Source organism: Canis lupus, chromosome 16, assembly GCF_011100685.1.
Source record: "Canis lupus familiaris isolate Mischka breed German Shepherd chromosome 16, alternate assembly UU_Cfam_GSD_1.0, whole genome shotgun sequence".
In the NCBI taxonomy this organism is placed as follows: Eukaryota; Metazoa; Chordata; class Mammalia; order Carnivora; family Canidae; genus Canis; species Canis lupus.
The window spans coordinates 17,252,814-17,273,840 of NC_049237.1; the positions used below are offsets into that span (position 1 = coordinate 17,252,814).

The window sequence follows — 21,027 nt, forward strand, 5'->3', positions numbered from 1 at the left end:
TTTGGAATTTGAATTTGGGGAGGGCAGAGATGGAGGGTTGGGATGGTTGAGGGTTACTTGGACTGAGTAAGGAAGAACTATGGATGAGCCTGAGAAGCAGCAGCAGACTTGGGAAATTTCTCTGTGTGCTAATGGTTTCTGGGTCTTCAATCCAGGCAGTGCTGGCCTTGGCTGCATCATGGACATCTCGACAAGTTGGTGAACGTACATTAACCGGGATCGTCATTGACAGTGGGGATGGGGTCACTCACGCTATCCCAGTGGTAAGCAGGATATTCAATGCTTCACTCTCTGGTAGGCCTCACCTAATTTTGAGGTAAGGGAAGAAATTAAAGAAAAAAATTCCTGTAATTAAATGCTTTAAATGTCATGGCTGTACTCAGAAAAGGTGATAAGTTTTAAACCCAGGTAGATGAGAAAAGACAGATGCCCTTTAACTGTGGCATTGGCAGTTTTAAATTTGTGGTGGCAAATGTCTGCAGGCAGGATGCCGGCCGTGGTTTGGACTCCGTGGCCTCTGCTTGCTTCTCCAGGGGTAGCGTCACCCGTGGAATTTTCCCGGCTTATATGCCGCACTGCTGGGGTCAACATCATCTCGGATCTAAGCTTGTTGGTGTGATGCACGATCATGTGAAGGATTCTCGCTGTGTTCTGTGACAGGATATGTATGGTTTTGACCACCTTATGCTTTAGAGGAATTACTTCTTGTTTTTTTAAAAATGTATTCAAGAACGAAGAAGGAGAGACTGACTGTACATTTTGACTTGCAGAATGCTCTGCAGTGTCACTTTTTGGTTTTAATTTTCAAAACATTATAGAAGTGATTCCTAATTCAGGCTTCAAGAGACATTTGTAGTCAGGAAGAAGAAAAACCACATTGTCCCATGCTCCCTCCTGGGGCCCCTGAGGGAGAGGGTTAGGGTGAGAAGGGGCAGGAGCCGATGACATCTGCAAATCTGAGCTGGGAGCACCTTCAGTCCCCTCTCAGCACACTTCCTCCTTTTCTGGGTCATTGTGAAGTGTTAGTGCCACTTGATGTGTGATGCTGACTGGAAAATCCTGGCATCGGCCTTTGCTCTGAGGTTGTGCCCTCAAAGCTTAGTGCAGACCAAGCCCTGGGGGTACATGCTGGAGGGCCTGTTGCTTGGCCCATCCCATGTCTTAAATGAGGAGAAGAAAACAAAACAGTTTTCACACCGTGTACAGGCCCACAGAGGAAGTGGTCCTAAAATTTTATCTGTTGTCTTTTTATCAGTTTTTTTCTGATTATAAAAATTACATTTGTTGTACAAAATTTGTATAAAACAGAGAAATGTGGAGAAGAAAATGATATGATCCATAAACCTGCCCAGAGAACCATACTATGCTTTTGTTTGGAGAGCTTTCCTGATTCTATTTCTTAGGTGCACACATATGCACATTTTAGGCAAAATTGGAATATTCTAAGTCTACTTTTGTATCTTAATTGTGTAATATGATCTTGAAATCATATTTTGCTTATTGACTTATCCCTAATGTTTCTTCTTATGGTTAAATATTCTGTAAAGAAATATTTAATAATTGCATGATAGCCCATCATATAGGTATGGGGTGTAATTCACTCATTTGTTTTCTTATTGTTGGACGTGTAGGGTTGTTTTTTTTTTTTTTAATGTTTTTAATGCTGTGATGAAACCAATACTTAATACTGGTCGGCTTCATTTTAGAAACTGTTACATGTAATGCATAGAAAATAATAATTGTGAGTAGTTTGTGTTAGCTAGTATTCTTGTGAGTTTAAGTTGATCATTTTATTTTAATAATTTGTGCATATCTTCTATTTCCATCTTAAAATATTTCACAAATATCTTGGACTCTGTGGAGAGGCCCAATCTTTTACTTCTAGAGTTCAGGTACATCAGAAAACACATGAGAGGATTTCAGGCACCTGTCCTGACAGCTTAACTGCTGACTGTGTTGTGTCTAGTGCTGGCATCATTAGCTCCGATTTGCCTGTGAGGTGAGGTGAGCTGGCAGCACAGAAGCCAGTGCTGTGATGTGGAACCTGGGGTGTCCCCTCTTTCTGCTGGACCCGTGGGAGGAAGCCCTCCACTCTGGCTACCAGCCCCCGGAGAGCGAGTAGGGTGTGGGCCCAAGCCTTGGCTTCCAAGCTGTGCCCTCAGGGCTGATGAGGGCTGGGCTGGGGCAGCCTGTGCATGAACTCCTGGCTGCAGTTCCCCTGCTGGCACCCTAGACGTGCAGCCGAGCCAGAGGGTCCCAACCCCTGACCAACACTGGCCTCAGACAGCACAGGGCTTAGGGTAACTTAGCAGAGTTATGTCTCACGAGTGCACTAAATGGGACCGCATAGCAAGTACCGAGTACATGCTCCCGGATGGTGCTACGTGCCTGCCTTACTCTTTCATTACATCCCCCTTGTAAAGCACGTGCAGGACTATTTGCCCATATTGTGGTGAAGGCCTTGGGTGACCTGGCTGACCCACTTGTCCGTGGTCACTCAGTCATGGGACAAGGATTTGAACTCGGTTGTCTGAGTCTCATCCCTATGAACTTAACCAAATTGTTGACTGTTAAACAGAAGTAGGTTTATAGTTGGTTTAATAGTTTATAGGTAAAGCTTTTTCCTTTTTGTTAGAGGAACATAAAAGTCTCCTGCTCTGACAACATGACTTTTTGGAAATGAACTGGTTTTTCCTCTTTTCGTTCCTGATGTAACCATTTCAGGCCTTACGGAGAGTCTCAGGTTGTGTTCACAGAATGGTGTGGGCAGTTATTTGAAACAACCTCTGGCCCTGAGCGCTGCTGCCCAGAGGCCCAGAGTGGGATTCCGTAGATGCTTGTTGTACCATGAGGGCCGGGAACCAGAGCCCTGGGAGCTCTTCCCTGCTGGAGTTACTCATTCCCATTGTTCTGCCTTCCTTCCTCCCCAGGCAGAAGGTTATGTCATTGGAAGCTGCATCAAACACATCCCGATTGCAGGTAGAGATATTACGTATTTCATTCAGCAGCTGCTAAGGGAGAGGGAGGTGGGAATCCCTCCTGAGCAATCACTGGAGACCGCAAAAGCCATTAAGGTAAAAACAGATGGGAAATGGGCCTGTTTGGGGGTGAGAGAGAAATGTTGTTTGGACACTTCCCCTTGCTACTGTCACCCCTGCTCCCACCTGCCCTCCCCTTCCCTCCCCTCCCCTTCCCTCCAGAGAATGTGGGTCGTACTCTGTTTACCACTTGAGTTAAGGGGCTGAAAGCCTCAAAGCTTAGCCTTTTCCTGTAAATGTAAACACTGTGGAAGTTCCAGCTGTAAGTGAGGACAGCTTGGTAGCTGGCGTTGAGCACAGGTGCACGGAGTAGGGCATCATTTAATTGGATGGAACCTTCAGGTAGTGGAGGGCACCTTCCCTCTGGGCTTCACGTCTGGATTAAGGAGCCAGCACCAGCAGTATTGGGAGTTCTGCAGAGTCAGGCAGTACCCAGGCTGTGGTCTAGCACCTGTTGTGTGAGGTTCTGTGCCCTGAGAATTACAGGGGAGAGTGATACTGTTCTTAAATCTGAAGTTGTTAAACAAAAACCATCTGTATTTCCTAGACTCTGGTTATTCAGCTGGAGAAGTTACAGGAAGTTTTAGAATTTAAATCCGTACGATTAGAAGAAAAATGGCTCATTGGTTCTTATTTAAAAGGTCTATTTGACTTGACCCATCAGTTTAGTCTTTTTTTTTTTTTTTTTTTTAATTTTTATTTTTGAGAGAGAGAGAGAGCACAAGCAGGGGTAAGAGGGAGAAGCAGACTCCTTGCTGAGCAGGGAGCTGGATATGGGGCTTGGTTCCAGGACTCTGAGGTCATGACCTGAGCCAAAGGCAGGTGCTTAACCGATGCCATCCAGGTATCCCCTGATGGACCCTTTTTGAAGTAACTTCTCTTTCTAGGTTTCAAAAAAAGGACAAATTATTTTTTTAGCCAAAATGCAAGAGATTTTTAGTAATGCAAGAATAATTACCATGGGCATGAAGAGGAGAGGGTCTTGTTTGTTTTTAGAGAGAAATGTAATTGTGAGGTGTGACATGTGATCATGAGCATCTCCCATGTCATGAAGACATGCTTGCTGAGCACAGTGGAATTTAAGGGGAGGCCAGCCTGAACCCCCTTCCCTCCCATTGAAGTACCAGTAATAGGCAAGTTGGAAGAAAGTCACCAGAGAGGACTCCCACGTTTTGCATGCCACTCTTGGTAAAAACAGTGGTACTTTTAGGACAAGGTCACTGGGATAGGCCAGGGCTCCTGCTAGTAGGGTGGCCAGCTGCCCCAGTGTCCCTGGGACTGGAGTGTCCAGGATTGAGTACTTCCAGGGCTAGAACAGTTTGCCCTGAGCAAACCCGAGGGCAGAGTTTAACAGAAGTATTATAAGACTTTGTTTTGAGACCAAAATATTTCCCAAGATTTTCCCTTTTTCCATGCCTTTCTTCAATGAAAGAGATTTGGATATTTGACCCATGTTCCTTCGTCACCTGTATCTATTACTGATGTGAATCAGGATCAGACTTCTTTCCCTGACATTCAGGGGCCAGTCTGGTGAGCATGAGAGTTCCATTTTTAGTCAAGATTTCTGAGTGAAATGACTTGTGCATCCTGGTCCCTGTGACAATATTTACTTTACTCACAGGCTGTCTGGGGTCCAGTTGTGATTCTGAAATTGCCATTTAGGTTATGACCATGTGTCCTGCTCAGGTGTGAAGGCTGGGAGTCTTCCCATACTCTCCAGATGTGCTATGCTGGCCCGGTTGTGTGGATTAGCCCAGTGTTTGTTGTCGCCTCTCAGCTTCCTGTAAAGGAAGAGATCCTGGAAAGAGGATGGTACCCCAGTGCCGTGTGGCTACTGTGGCCATCTCCCATGCTCATGGGCAGGCCTGAGGCCGTGGAGCTCATGGCACACCATCCTTGTAGCATGAGTCCAGAATTTAAGACTCACACTGCTACACTGCACCTGGCTTTCCTACGGCATTTCGTGCCATCGGTTGAGCAGTTGAGATGCCATGAGGAACCGATCAGGCCTCTGACAGCTGAACGTCCTTGTTTCCAGCTTGGTAGATTTAACGTTGTATTGACTGATTCACCGTCTCTAGCATCAGGGAACCCAACGTGGTAACACACCTTGCCTTCTGGTCGTCTAATTCTGCTAGAGTATATTAAGGATGGTATTAGAATATGTTTCGGGGATTCTAAAACACTTTGAACTTAATATCAGGAAAACACCTGCTCAGGAAAACACCTGAGGAACTTCCAAAATGTGTAATGAGCACCAGCTGTGTGCCTGACACCGTGCCAGGTGTTGAACAGCCCACGTGGCTCTGCCCACAAGAAGCTTACTTTCAGAAGCTGGTACCCAAGTGCCACCTGTTGGTTTGCTGAGGTTAGCTGTGAGGACAAATGGCACACCCGGAGATTCCCAATTGAGCATTACCAGATGCTGAGGGAATGTTGTGTACGTTTCAGGTTGGCCGCTAATGCCAGGATGAAGATTATCCACAGGTTCTCTCTCTCTCTTGCAGCAGCAGCATATAGGACCCCCAGTCCTCCTGGCTACATCTGACTTTACTATTTTTTCAGTGGCATCTATCACCTTATACTGTGTCATTTACTTATTTATTATGGCTGTTGCTTATTGTTCAGCTCTCAGAGTGTGTGCTCCTGGGGTCAGGAATTTGTGTGTATGCTTGTCCCTTTGAACCTCCCGTGTGCCTAGGCACCCAGTAAATACTTGTCACAGAGCCCATGGCTGTGCCATGTCAGACTGCATGGCAGGTTAACAGCCGCATCATTGATGGTGGTGGGCATCAGGATTAGTCTACTGCACTCAGTGAGGGTCTGCTGGTCCAGAGGAGGACAGCAGTGAGTGCCTGGGTCAGCACCATGGGGGACCCCAGAGGAGTAAGGAAAGATGACAGGAGACAGGACACTTGGTAGACATGTTTAGACATTGTTTCAGATGAAATGGCAACAAAATCTAATAGAGGAAGGCTGAGATTTCTAGCTGAGTTGCAAAGAAAACAGACTTGCATGTTCAGAATCAAAGCCCAGTCCTGTCTGCTGTGAAAGACAACAGAGTGGGAGGCCTGATAACGTGTCCACACTGGAGTTCTGCTGTGTTTAATGCTTCGGGTCACTGGGTATTTGTTGGAGGGAAGGCACTCTGCCTCATTAATCCTTGGTGACGTCTTTGTGTTCCTGGCTGCAGGAGAAATACTGTTATATTTGCCCTGACATAGTCAAGGAATTTGCCAAGTATGATGTGGATCCCCGGAAGTGGATCAAGCAATACACGGGTATCAATGCGATCAACCAGAAGAAATTCATTATAGATGTTGGCTATGAAAGATTCCTGGGGCCTGAAATTTTCTTTCACCCAGAGGTAAGAGGTTTGCCTTTTGAGTTTGCCAAAGTAAGGCATGCGTAGAGCAATACTGCCACCTCATGTGCGTTGACATCAGCGCTGGGTGCAGGCCTGTCCTGAGGAAGACTGGCGTGCGCGTGGGTGCTGTGCGAGCAACATGGCGCCCTCGTGTGGTTTGTCTGTCTGGCTGTTACAGTTTGCATCTGCACAGACACACCTGATAGTTAAATAGTGATCCATCATACATACCATGGGTGGTTGGGAAGAGTAATGGGATTGTAATGGAATTACAATCAGTCTCACATGAATATGAAAATTAGTTGGTCTCAGGGACCAAATGAAAGTTGCGTCATTCTTAAAAAGTGGGGTCACATAGAATCTTTCCCTCTTTTGTGACCATCCTTTCTAATGCCAGTTTCTAACCCAGGACAGTTTGTCCTGCAGGGCAGTTAGAGCTTCTGTCGGAGGAGGACCAGCCTTTCCACTAGTTACATTATTTCCAAGAATTACAGATGTCATCATTTTGACTATTAGTCACGAAGAATGATTACTTTTGCAGGAGCAGTAATGAGGCAACATTTTAAGTTTTATTTGTATTCTGGTGGAAGTGGCACAAATGTCTGAGTTACTGTAATCTAATAACATGCTCGTTCACCCGTGCCTTTGGTGATACTGACTTAAAACAGACATAAAACTGACGGTGTCTGGTGAACAGCCAGAGAGTAACTAAATGTTACCTTCCTTCCTTGAGACTAAAGTACTTTAAAGCTTTTCTTGATTTTTAACATGTGCTTAAAATGTAATTGAATTGTTTATACTTTAGCATATTCAGCTTATAGAATTAAGTATAAGGCTGTTCACTCAGTAGCTTGATTATGACCATGTCCATTGCCTCATTTTAAAGCTTTTGTCATCAGGTCGGGGGCACCTGGGTGGCTCAGTTGGTTGTGTCTAACTCTTGATCTCAGCTTAGGTCTTGATCTCAGGGTCATAAGTTCTGAGGTCAGGTCGTGAGCTGGGTGTGGAGCCTGCTTTTTTTTAAAAAAAAAAGCCACCATCATCAGATATGACACCCCTCCTCTGATCTCCTAGCCCACCACACTGATCTTTCGTTGACTGTGGTTTTTGTTTTTGTTGTTGTTATATCTTGGCTAATTTTTTTTTAAAGATTTTATTTATTTATTTATTTATTTATTTATTTATTTATTTATTTATTCATTCATTCATTCATTCATTCATTTATTCATTCGTGAGAAACAGAGAGAGAGAGAGAGGCAGAGACACAGGCAGAGGGAGAAGCAGGCTCCATACAGGGAGCCCAATGCGGGACTCGATCCCGGGTCTCCAGGATCACACCCTGGGCTGAAGGCGGCCCTAAACCACTGAGCCACCCGGGCTATCCTAATTTTTTTTTCATAATGTGTATATTCATAAGCATTATTCTCATTATGTACTCATGGTGTTTCTCCTTATATATGCACACCATGCACAGGCTTTTATAGTCTCTTATCAGCATGATACACCATGTATTCCTAATGCAGGACTGGTCTCTTTGTTCAGTTTGATGATTTCCCTTCACTAAACCCACCCATCTCCTCTCTCGAGGGGATGTCTTCATCCTTAGACACAGTCACATTTAATTCATTTGACATATTATACATTCCAGTGTGAAGTTTTTAGGGGTATGGTAGATTCTGTGTCTGTTAAAGTTACTTTTTCAAAGAATTTTTCTTTTGTCCTATTGAGAGAAATGTATAATGTTTCTTTTGTATTTATATAAAATTTAGTTTGCCAACCCAGATTTTATGGAGTCCATCTCAGATGTCGTTGATGAAGTAATACAGAACTGCCCCATCGATGTGCGGCGTCCGCTCTATAAGGTATAAGCTGCCTGGGTAAGGTGCTTTGATTCACTTTAGCATTAAAGACTATCAGACATTTATGCAGACATTCCTATTGCACTCTTGTTTGATAGGCTTTGTTAAAGGCCAGTGTGAAGGTAAGATATTTTTCTTAGAGTGAGGATGACCTAAATATTTGGATGTATGACTCAGTTAACTGGAAATATTTAAATATTCTAGTATTTTCTACTCTTACCTGGCAAGCTGTATTTTCCCTTGGACACTTGACCATGTGTGTTAATTGAAAGATAAGAGTGATACTTCCCTCTCATGCTTTCTGTGAAATCCACTGGTCCTGTTTCTTGCATATTTAGGTTTGGTGCCAAGTGTGGTGTTGCCAGAAGAAGTTAGAGCCTGAGATGAAACAGTCAAAGAGAAAATGCTCATGTAATATTTGTTCCAGAATTCTTTGATTACAAGGAATTTTGGAACTTGAAATGAGAAAAAGCCCATGTAATTATAGGATAAAAGGAAATATTGCTGAGCCACATATTGAGAGCAGAACGTGGAGGTCTGTTGGCTTTTGTCGTGAACTGACTTCTGCCTGAGAGTGTCCCACTGTCCGCCAGGGGCCCCGGCTCCGGCCTACCTTACCCATGCTCCAGGCGTGGCATGTGACAGGACAGAGAATCCGGCTCAGTGATTCTTGTTTCATGTTTACAGTGGTTTTTGAGGAGAGTGAGGTAAATCAGGCTAACTTCAAATGGAGTGATGTCTACAGTGTGTATTGTTCAGTGAGAAAGCACGTTACAAAATTTACACGTGGTATTACCATGTGGTATAGAGTTTGTGTGTGCTCATAAGAAAATGATTTGAATGATTGTGCAGGATCTTTGGGGGTGAGGAATGGATAGCTTTTACTTTCTACCTTTTGTATTTTAAAATTATTAGAAATTTTATAGCTAGACAAGCTGTATTTTTATGATTGGAAAAAATTCACTATGTAGAGAACTTTTTATAGGTGAAAACAAAGTATAATTCTTTTTTTATTTGTTGCATATTCTTAACATCTTTCTCCTCCAGTGAAAAGTGCAAGGAAGGGGAACTGAAGGCAGACCAGGGGATTAAGGCTTCCCGTTTTTACTGTGAGCATCACCCAGGCTGATCCCCCTCCTTAACTCCCACTAGATGCTGCCGGCTGTGCCATCTCCTCCCCGAAGGCGAGGAGCACGTGTGCACCATGTGCAAGTGTGCGCAGCTTCTGCCAGTTGCTGTGGATTGCTCCTCATGGGGTTACATTTCTCAGGACAGTTTAGTTCATGAGCAGTGGATTTCTAGGCTTCTTGAAGAAGAGATGGCCTCGGAGACTGTGTGGACCGGGCCCCAGAGGTGGGCCAAGTGGAGCAGATGGTGCTCAGGCTTTCTTTGGCTCCACTTGCCATCTCCTGTCATAGGACAGGTGCGGTATCCCCAGTGACTGGGACTGTAAGGTTGGGCAGTGGGACAGTCTCTGCTGCTTAGAAAAGACGCGACCATCTTTCCTTTTCCCTGGGGTCACCTGGAGGAGTCGGCCGGCCTCTCGTCTCTTTCCTTGTGGGGCGCCTGCTGCTTCCTGTGACCAGTAATTACACTGGGACGCCGTTTCCAGGTGCAGAATCTTTAAGTTGCTAACAACAGTGTGCTAATAACAGAGTCATCAGAGAGAAGGATTACAAGTGGGAGAGAGTATGACTTATAAAGTGGAGGAGGGAAAAGGAGTTTTGGGGGTTGGGAGTGAGAAAGTCTTCTGCAGAGGCTGTTCAGATCCGGATACTTTGTCTCCTCACCACTCAGGGGATCTAGCTTCCAATTCTGTTTGCTTTTTAGACATTTCCAGGTGACTTCCCCATAGCTGCCACAGAAGCTACACATGTGTAGTCCCTGCTTACATTTTGTCTCCTAAATTGCTAAGTTGACCTCCCTGTCATCACCTGACAGAAAGGTTGGGCTGTATCACCAGCAGCCCTAGGCTGGTGAGACCTGGTGACTCTCATGGAGTGAAAGTGAGGAAATACCAGCTAGTCACTTCACTTCATGGTCATCCGCCCAGGGGGTGTGGGGTGAAGGTGGGTGAGAAGTGTGGGGAGACCTTCCCTTGGTGCTGGTGGCTGTGCCCATGGCTGGGCTGGGGGCTGGAGGTGGTGAGCATAGAGCCTGTGTCGAGGGTCGGGCAATGGGATGCAGAGGCCGCTGTGCAGTGTGGTTGGGGGACAGTCAGGACCGGCAGTGACACTAATGCAAGGACATTAACCCTATTAATATTTCTCAATTTATTATTATTTTTTAAGATTTTGTTTATGTATTTATTTACAGAGAGCGAATGAGTTGAGGGAAGGGCATACAGAGAGAGAATCTCCAGCAGATACCATGCTGAGCGTGGAGCTGGCTGTGGGGTTGGATCTCATGACCCTAAGATCATGTCCTGAGCCAAAACCAAGAGCCGGTTGCTTAACTGACCGAGCCCCCCAGGGACCCCATACCAACATATATTTAAAGTTTCAGATTTCTATCAGTGCTGTGCTCAGGAAGTTGGAGAAAGTGCTTGAGCTGCTAAGTGTAATTTTTTAAATGATTGGAAATTTCAGATTTGTTTTGTGCCTAATTGGTATCTGGGTGCCCCTTACCTTGTTCAGAAACAACCTTGAGCATCTCCATCTGTGAACAGATTTCTCTTGAAGAAATTACATCATTTGCATTTGGTAAATAGTGATACGAGCTGAGAACTGGATGAAACATGTTCCTCACAGCCTTGTTGTGAGGTAGCTGTGGTTTCTCCTCCTGTGAGGTGGCCGCTGTGCCTGGCAGCCCTGCTGTGTCCCAGAGGCCTGTCACGTGCAGGGACTTGGTCTTTTATTCCTCACATACGTGTTGAGGACGATGATCTTGTTTACAGATCAGAAGATTGAGCTTTGAGAGGAGTTAAGTGCAGGAGAGTCATGTAGCCACTTAGTGGTGCAGCTGGATTTTGAGACCAGGCTGCATCCCACATCTTTGAAAACTCATCTGTGTTTCACCACGTGACACTGAAAATTATGTCAAATGTGGGAGGGGAATGAGTCTCCAAAGACAGAAGCCCTGTCCCTGACCACCCTTAGGACTGCCATCTCCCCGTGGCTTGGGAGGGGCTGCAGTTATTGTGTTGGTGCTGAGTCAGACTTGTGCACCCTCAGCCACCCAAGTTTTTCTGTGGTGGCCTCTGCAGGGTTATCGCAGCCTTGCAGGTGGCCTAGAATTCAAGTAGGGTTGATTGGGGGCAGGAGGCACTGACCGTGCTTTTCTCCTTTGTCATGTGGCCAGGCTCTGTGCCCCGTGGGGAGAGGGGGACACAGAGGGCACCGCACCCCTTTGCTGCTTTCATGAGATACCAGAGTAGATTAGAATGCATCACAGGGAACCCTGCCCCTGAGATCCCTATGCTCAGCAGTGAAGGTTTCTGTGTTTGCTCAAGGGACACATCGTGTGGGGCGGCACCACCTAGAGCATCGCCTTACTGGGCACCTGCGCAGTGCTGGCAGGCCACTTCGGCTGTTCTCCATGGCATCCCTGGGCTTGGGCGGTGGGGAGGGGTGACTGAATGTCTGCTGGGCACCCCAGCTCTACCTGGCCACCACAGAAGAGACTTGTTTCCAGAACACGGGGCTTGCTGGGTGCGTCGAAGTTTAATAGAGAAGCCTCCAGATACCTGCCAGGTAGTGGCTGTCACAGCACATTCTCCTCAGGGTGATTTTCCTGCAAAAGGCCAGATGGTAGAGGTTTCCAGCTTCCAGACCATCCATTCTGCTGCGTTTACTCAGCTCTGCTAAGGCTGCTGGGATGATGTGCGGCTGGCCGGAGGTGCTGTTCCCAGGAACTTGATGGAAATGGTCAGCCTGTTGGAGAGAGAATTGCTTTTGAAAGCCCAGCATCAGGACGCCTTCCCGACGAGGTCTCACAGGCTGGATGTCAGGTGTGGCCTCGGTGGGCCACCCTGAGGAAGGATGTCGTAAACAGTTCCTAGCAGGCTCCTTTCGCTTCCAGGCACTCGGGTCTCCCACCTGCAAAGGACAGAGTGGACTCAGTTTCCTGAGCTGCCCCTGCATGGTGTCATGAAGGGGTTCTCCTGGGGCTTCATGGTTTTGACTCCTTCTGTTCTTTTGGTCCCGCTTTCCTCCCTCCCCTCCTGCTAAGTGTGGACTTGGCTTTGTCACGGAGCCTTTCAGCTAAGCTTCTGTGTTCGTGAAACGCACAGATGTGTGCATTTGTGGGTTTGAACAACTAGATCTAAGATACTGTTAGTTGGAAGATGCACTGTAGACACTGGAGCAGAACAGGCAGTGGCCTTGCTCAAGTGCCATGAGGCGGCGTCCTTCCAGCTCAGTCTTCCTGCTCTGCCACTCTCTTCCCATCACCGCTGCTGCTTCCCACCTGCTGGGCCTCCTTGTTAGTGGCTTCAGCACCTGCCACGAGCTCCAGCGGTGTTGGGGAGACCTGGTCCTCACCTACAGAAGCTCATGACTGGAAAGAGGAAGTATCCCATGTGCTGAGCCCTGAGGGACAAGCTGCCTAGGTGGGTACCCCCCAGGTGTAGGTGTGGGCTCCTGACCTCACAGCCACTGTGCGCCGTCCCCACCGTTCCCACAGCCTCACTCGGGCCTCTGTGGTGGCCAACACAGTGGCAGTAGGGCCCTAGAGACCTAGCAGAAAGGAGTACTGAGCCAGCCCTCGGCTTTAGGGGAAGTGGCCTTCCCTTTGGCCAGCTTGGTCCTGGTGCTGCTGTCCAGTCCAGCCGGGCCAAGACTTCTGTTGTTTACCAGATGCAGTCTTGGTGACCACAGGGGGTTTCTTGGAGGAAGGGAGTGGGGGAGGCCTTCTTTAGGCTCTGTGGAGACACCTGAGACATTCCTGGTCCTTGCATCGGCACCTCATGCAGGCCCGTAGACAAGAAAGAGGTGGTGGATGAGTCAGAATAAGAGGTGGCTGTAAAAATTTAGAGTCTATAGAAACAAAACAGATTTTCATTTTTACCTTTATTTGCCTTTTAAAATATTTTTATTCTTAAGTAATCTCTACACCCAACGTGGGGCTTGAACTCAAAACCCCCAGATCAAGAGTTGCATGTTCCACTGACTGAGCCAGTCAGAAGCCCCATAATTTTTTGACAAAAGTAATCATAATCTAATTTTTTTTCGTCCTGGCCTGTAGAGTAAAAGGATAGGTGTTCACACGCCCCCCATTCTGTATTCAGCTGCTATATTATGGAGGTGGGGGCCTGGCGGTGGGGTCTCCCGTGAGGGCCCAGGCTTGCTTGGGCCTGTGGTTTCCCCAAAAGGCCAAGTCATTACAAGGAGCGGGTGCTTCTGGAAACCAGAAGTGCTCATCCCTGGCTGCCTGTGGCCAGCACCTGGAGTGCTAACATATCCACTTGCCCGGGTCCCACCCTGGAGATTCTGATAGAACTAGGCTGGGCCTGGGCATTGGGAATTTAAAATCTTCCCAGATGATTCTAATGTACAGCTGAATTGAGAACCACTGTTAGTGACTTGTTCACTCCTGGATTCGTCAGCGTTTAGTGACTTTTATGCTTTACTTGAGGGCAAAGCCAAGCTTGAGTTCTTTGTAGTGTAACTGGATGTCTTCTATTTCTGCTCTGTTTGTCAGCTGAGTGCACCACTCAATACAAGACCCTACTGTTGCTAAATTAGAAGATGTGAGTGTGTCTGAGAGGTGGTTCTTGTCTTCAAGAGCTTATAAAAAAGCTACAAATAATACTGAAATGATTCTAATGGAACCACTACAAGCTAAATGTCATTAAAATGAGTCATGCAAATTATGGTAATTGAGAGAAGGGACCGATTGCATTTAATTAGAGGGAATCCTGAAAGGCTGCAGAGGTGGCAGTTGAGCAGTGTCTGAGGGCTCAGCCTGGGGGGTGGTGGGGGTGAGTCAGGAGACAGAACTTCACAGGTAGCAGTGGGAGGGAAAGCAGGGCAGGTGTTTCAGAAACCTGTTTTGGGTGGATTCTAAGGAGGCACTGATGGTAGTCAGAAACAGATCTAGTCAGAAACAAGGCAAGGCCAGCGATAAAATACTGGTAAATGTGCTTTAGCAGTGGGTTGGGAGTTGTTAAAAAGTCTTATTCAGTATGTTTGTCAAGCAGATGTGAATATATCTTGATATAGATCAAGGAACAATTTTTCTGTAACAAATACCTTGAATTGGGTATATGTATTTTAATTATGGTAATGTCTTTTAAATCAGAGAAGCATGTTGCAAAGTAAGTGAATTATATTTATTATTTTCATTCTTTTTTTTTTAAGATTTTATTTATTCATGAGAAAGAGAGAGAGAGAGAGAGAGAGAGAGGCAGAGACACAGGCAGAGGGAGAAGCAGGCTCCACGCGACGCAGGACTGGATCCTGGGTCTCCAGGATCACACCCTGGGCTGAAGGCTGCGCTAAACCACTGAGCCACCTGGGCTGCCCTATTATTTTCATTCTTAATGTTGAAGAAGTTCAAATATCTTTAGTATTTAAGAGAGAAAAAAATATATTTTAAGGTATTATTTTTTCCATCCCTTTTCAAAATAGGCCTCTCAAAATAGATGAGATCCTGATTCAAGTCTGACATGTGAACGGATATGAGGGAAGCTTCTCTGTTTGGGGAAAGGAAGTGGGCAGAGAAGGTTCCAGAGCTCTGTTGGTTCAGCCCTGGCATTATGCCTGTGTACCCCGTATCTCTCTGTGGTACATCCTGCTGATGTGGCCAGAGCTGCACAGTTCTCATGTGTCTGGGGAGGAGCAGTGAAACCCACCACTGGATATTGACTTGCCAAGCTGAGGACTTTCGGAAGCTCATTTTACCCGAGTGGTGAAGGAATCAGTGATGTGTCCACTGTTCTGACATCTGAGTAGATGTGCACTGAGCACCTGGAAAAGGCCAGATGAGCTGTGAGGGCGCGGAAGGGGATGCTCACTCACTCCGACAGAGGGTGAGGGAGAGCTCCTGGTGAGTGGCATCTGAACCCACACACTCTTGATGCACTTTTCTGCGATGGTGGACACGGTCTATGTCTGTGTGGTTTAATATAGTTGCCACTAGCCACGTGTGGCAAGATGAGGGTGGAGAGGCGAGCAGCCTGGAAGGAGTTGGGCAGGAGTCAGATTACAGCAGTCACAGGCAGGAAAGGGGTCACAAGGGAGAGAGAAGGTGTGCAGACATTCTTGGGAGACCTTGTTTGGAGTTGTTTCATCCCCCGGGTCAGGCGGCTGTTCACAGCCAACCCTGGAAATTCACTTGGATTTTCTGTAGGACACTGGATGGCATCCTGTGGCCCACGGTTTGGAAATAGGCTCGTTCAGACTTTGCTGGAATTGCAGGTTCCGCCTGAGAGTCGAGAAGCTCTTGTCCCTAAGGAGGGACATTCTTTCAAGAATACAGTGCAGGTTGGTTACCAGGGGCTCCTGACGGTGCTTCTGCCTCACCTGCAGTGAGCAGCTGTGAACACTCCTCTGCCAGCATTCTGCTGTGCACTGCAGTGCAGCGAGCGGGTTAGACTTACACAGCATGGTGGGTAGGTGGCAGTGTCTGTCTGTCAAACTGGGTGAAAATAAGAAGAGTCTCCAGCCTAGAATCTGCTTAGCATTACAGGAATGTGAGTTTTTGTCATTTTTAATGCCATATTAGGTGTTAAATGAATTTCCTGGTAATACATACTTGATTTCAAGTCTTTCTGACTTAGGCTTCAGGTGGCAAGCAGGTTATGTGTAGTGTTTATTTATTTTTTATTTTTTAAAAAAGATTTTATTTATTCATTCATGAGAGAGACAGAGAGAGGTGCAGAAACACAGGCAGAGGGAGAAGCAGGCTCCATGCAGGGAGCCTGACGCGGGACTGGATCCCAGGTCTCCAGGATCAGGCCCTGGGCTGCAGGCGGCGCCAAACCACTACGCCACAGGGGCTGCCCATGTGTAGTGTTTATAATGGCATCTGCTGCCATGGTCTTTACCAGCAGAGAGGAAGGACCCTTCTGTTTCTGGAGGTGTGTTATTTTATTTTTTTAAGGATTTTATTTATTCATTTGGGAGAGAGAGTGAGAGAGAACAAGCAGGGTGAGGGGCAGAGGGAGAAGCAGATTCCCTGCCAAGTGGGGAACATGATGCAAGGCTCCATCCTTGGACCCCAGGACCACAACTCAAGCTGAAGGCAGATGCTTAACTGACTGAGCCACCCAGGTGCCTCATGTGGAGGTGTTTTATAATTGAGACTTTTATTTGACATGAAACAAACACTTGTGCAGCCAAGTAAGGTATTATTATGATTGCTGAGGGCTACTGAAAAATCCAGCCACCACAGCGACCTGAATAAACAGATGGTACAGTCATGTGAAGTGTGAGGATTTGAGTCATCTAGCAAGTCAGAGGACTGCACGGTAAGATACAACTTTAGTCTAGAAAGCTTAGACTCTTTAGATGAGCAAAGATTATTATTTCCAACTTAAAATGCATTTAGAAAATTTGAGAAATACTGAAATCTTCCATAAAGAAAGCAGAATCACTTCTCATTGCTTATCATTACTTTGACTACCTTCCTTATTCATGTTTGTGAAACATGAATAATAGGTAGATATATCATGCTACATGTATATTTTGTATCCTGTATATTAACTTAGCACTATGTTGTGAACATTTTCTTAAGTACTCAGCATTCTTCAAAAACATTATTTTAGTGGGATCTAAGGCTCTGTCCTGTGTCAGTTTCTGTATCCAACTCTTTTCTTACATTAAGGGTTTTAGGGTTTTGATATTTTGTAGCTTGGGTCAAGATCTCTTTCTTTCCAGGATGTAATGTGACATTTACAGCGGCATGTTATTAGTGATGCTTTCTGAGCTGGCTGGTTCTGATGGGAGAATTTGTGGACAGGAGCCCAATAGGTGCTTGTCTGGGTCAGCGGGTCTTTGATCACTGGTGGATTTCTAGTCAAAATCCCAGTGGGCTTGCAGGAGGTATACTGTCGGGTACTGATTGGGAAGGTGACTGTCTAGAGTGTCCTGACTGCTGGCACCCAGGAAATTGACTGTTGCTTTCTCTGCAATGGAGAATCACCTGGTCTGTTTTCTAAATTAAACTGCCTTTAGAATGAATCACATCGAATGTTGGCTTTTGTATGACATTTCTGGAAAAGTATGCTTAAGAGTGTAGGCTCCAGGGACGCCTGGGTGGCTCAGTCTGTTAAGCAGCTGCCTTTGGCTCAGGTCATGATCCTGGGGTCCTCAGATCCAGCTCCCTGCTCAGCAGGAAGCTTGCTTCTCCCTCTCCCTCTGCCCCTTCCCTAAGCTTGTGCTCTTTCTATCTTTCTCTCAAATAAAGAAAGAAAATACTAAAAAAAAAAAAGAAAGAGTGTAGGCTCCAGAGCCAAACTGCCGTGTTACCATTTTGCTTGAGCCACTTGGGAGCATCATGACAGGGCAGCGATTATTCTGGCTCTCCCAGCCTCTGCTTCCTCTGCTGTAGGATGGGCATAATTAATGTGACTGTCTCATGGAATTACCATGAGGATGCGCTGAGATAATCCTGACAGATGATAAAGCACAGTACATACTACAGTTAATACTAAGTAAATATTATTATTTTATCATATTCTGTTATTCTATGGGCTTTGGAGTCAGATGTGCAACTTACTAGCTGTGTGGCTTTGGGCCAGTTATTTGACTACTTTAATCTGTAAGGGTAAATAAATAATAAACTGATATGTACTTAATGTTGTTATGAGGCTTGGATGGGGCAGTTCCTGCTGTAGCATGGTAACTGCCCTCTGCTGAGTGCATGAATGTTGATTACTGTTCATAGTGGGGCAGACCGGGAATTGGATATGACAGGTTATTGATGTGGGTTTAGTTCAGAGGAAATGCTGCAGTTCTGTTTTATTCCAGTAAAGTAGTTGTATGAAATATGCATTTTTCTATTTGAATTGACTGAGTTACGAGGGAAGGGAGGGATTCTGTGACTTAGTAAATCAGCAGTCAGACTTGATAGGACTTTCAGCAGATTAGTGCATTTTGAGTTTTTCTTCTTGGCCTTAGTAAAGACTATGCAGTAAGAAAATACAAGGGGGAGAGATTTCTCCTCAGCTGAAGCCGAGTGATTGAGTCCAGGGCAGGAGAGCCTTTCACCAGTGGGAGAAGGGGTGGCTGAGGCAAGGGGAGGCTCTGAGTGATCACCCCTCGGCAGGGGGATGCCTGGTGGCTGCATGGGCCCTACATGGTCCCTCAGTTCACATACTCATTGAGCAGTACTTGTGGGGAACCCGCTGTGTGCTGGTCATTGTTCTGGGTCCTGTGGGGTCAGCTGTGACCAAAACAGGGAAAAAAAAATCCCTGCCATTGTGATGGTTACACTCTTGTGGGGGCATTCAACACAAATCAGTACGTGTGTAAAATACGGAAGTGCTCAGGAAGCTGGAGCAGCAGAGGATGGGGGTGGCGGGCTTGGGGCATGGCCAAGTTAGTCTCCAAGTAGTGGGTGACATGGACTTGCAATTTCCATGTGTCATGAAGTATTATTCTTGTGCTCCCCCCCTTTAGAAATGCAAAAGCCATTCTGAGCTCCTAAGCTGTACTAGAATAGTCACTGGCCCAGTTTGGGTTCATGAGTGGAGTTGCCAACCCTTGGTCTAAGTGAATGGCAGTCCTGGAATTATGCAGTGCACAATCTGCATAGTGCCCATGGGTCTTGTAAACTGTTGGAAGGGCTTTGTCTTAAGCCCCAAGAGAGCTGAGAAGGCCCTGGAGGGGTTTAAGTATGGCAGTGACCTGATACGACATGTTCTGACACAACAGTCGTGGCTGCCATGTTGGAAGTAGAATGTAGGCTCAGGACTGAAGGCGCAAACAAGCTGGTAGGTTACCCCCACTGCCCAGAAGACATAGTCATGGAGGTCTTGTGGAATGGTCAGATTTGAGTCCTGTTTTGGGGTTAGAACCAACAGGATTTTCAGAAGTAGATGTGCAGCGTGAGAAGCAGAAGGAATCATCATCACTAGCTAGATGTCGTGCCTGTGGTGTCATGCCACATTCCAGCTGTGGTGGCTAATACTGTCACCTGTTGTTTTGAGCACATCACGTCTTCAGGAAACCTGCTGCTAGCTCTTGTTGCTCAGTGAGAAGCGCATAAATCACAGTCACGCGTTAGAAAGTTCTCTTGATATTTTTGATTTTTGATAATTGTTTTTCAGCATAATTGTTTTCCTTGGTGATCCTACATATTTTGTTTTATGCATTTAAGAGCATTATTGTGGGGAGGGGTCTATGGCCCCCGAAGATCCACACCTTCTGCCTTAGCAGCCCCTCCCATTCTCACCTGTGGCCCCACCCCTCTAGAAACTTGAGGATGCTTCCCCCTGAACGTCACTCCTGTGGTCGCCCCTTGCCCTGGGGCTCCTTCCAGTCAGCTTGGAATAGGCCATAACTTCTTGAAGCTGTCTTAGCCCTCTGCACCTGCCCGCCCCCTCTGCACCTGCCCGCCCCCCCCCCCCCCCCCCCACGCTTCTGCAGCAGAAGCCCTGGGAAGCTTTTCTGTGCACTTGTCCTCACATTTCTCTCCTCGGCATATTCCAGACGTGACTTCACCCTCATGGCTCTCCCTGCGCTGCTCCTGCATGGGCACTGTGACCTCCATGTGTTAGCAAGGGCACCTGGGAGCACCCCCCACCCCCCGCACACCTTCCTGCCCTGCTGCTCCCCACACGGGGCTCCTGGGCCCTTCTCTTTGTGGCTCTGTCCACTCCCTTGTTGTGCTGTACTGTTCGTCCTCTGATGACTCCAGACTCGGGGCCCGCAGCCTAGACTGCAAGCTTGTCTACCAGCTGTCTCTTCCACCCCCACGGGCGTCTGGCAGACCCTGAGCTGAGTTCTCCATCTTCCCCTCAAACCCCTTCCACCTGTGGTTAGTGGTAGCTCCACCCTTCCAGTGAGGTTTTAGGCCAGAAACTTTGGAAATTGTCTTCTTGACTCCTTTTATCTCTCATACTGCACATTACCCCTCATCAGGTTCTGTTATGTTCTCAGGCCATGTGCAAACTAAGCATCTCTCACTGCCAAGTGTGCTGCTACCCCGGTGCCAGCCACTGTCATCTCTGGCCAGCTAGATTAGCGTCCTTTACTGGGCTCCCTTCTGACTCAGCCTCAGTGCAGGGCCAGACAGGTACTGTTAACATCTCAGTCAGATCAGGCCCTGTGACAAAGACCTTCCAGAGCCTTCTTGGCTCTCTCAGAGCCCAGGCTGGTCCTGTAAGGGCTACACAGCTCCCTGTGACCTGGTCTGTTAATTTAGAAGCCCACGTCATGCTCTTCTTGTCTGCCTCACTTCACTCTGTCTGGACTCCTCTGTTCCCTTCTTGCTGTTTCACAAACACACCAAACATGCTTCCACCACAGGGCCTTTGTACCTGCTGCTCCTTTTGTCTGGGAAATTCTTCCAGGTATCTACCTGACTTCCTCAATACCTTCCACTCCTTGTTCAAATGTCATCTTCTAACGAGGCTTCTGACCATGTTGAAAGTAGCATGTCTGCCCTGCTCCTACACCTATTTCACCCTCCCTTGCCCTGCACAGCCCTTATCTCTGGTGTCTTCCCCGTTTTGACCTGTTAGCTTCAGCCCTGACCAACAGTTTCTGGTGCACAGTAGGCTCTCAGTAGGTATTGCTGGACAAATGCATGGAGTACGGAGAGCTTTGTGAGCTCAGAGACGGCCACCTTTGCTGCTTGGGCAGAAGGTGGGAGGGAG

General features: G+C 46.9%; 1 protein-coding gene across 7 annotated transcripts in view; it reads left to right on the top strand.

Annotated features, from left to right (window-relative positions):
• Positions 1 to 21,027, top strand: part of ACTR3B (actin related protein 3B) — an 84,868-nt gene that overhangs the window by 45,589 nt on the left and 18,252 nt on the right. For all 7 annotated transcript variants that reach the window (XM_038559785.1, XM_038559786.1, XM_038559791.1 and 4 more), the window contains 4 exons: positions 156 to 263; positions 2,931 to 3,074; positions 6,232 to 6,405; positions 8,175 to 8,267. In XM_038559785.1, the coding sequence (XP_038415713.1) occupies positions 156 to 263; positions 2,931 to 3,074; positions 6,232 to 6,405; positions 8,175 to 8,267 (519 nt within the window). The remainder of the gene's footprint in view (positions 1 to 155; positions 264 to 2,930; positions 3,075 to 6,231; positions 6,406 to 8,174; positions 8,268 to 21,027) is intronic.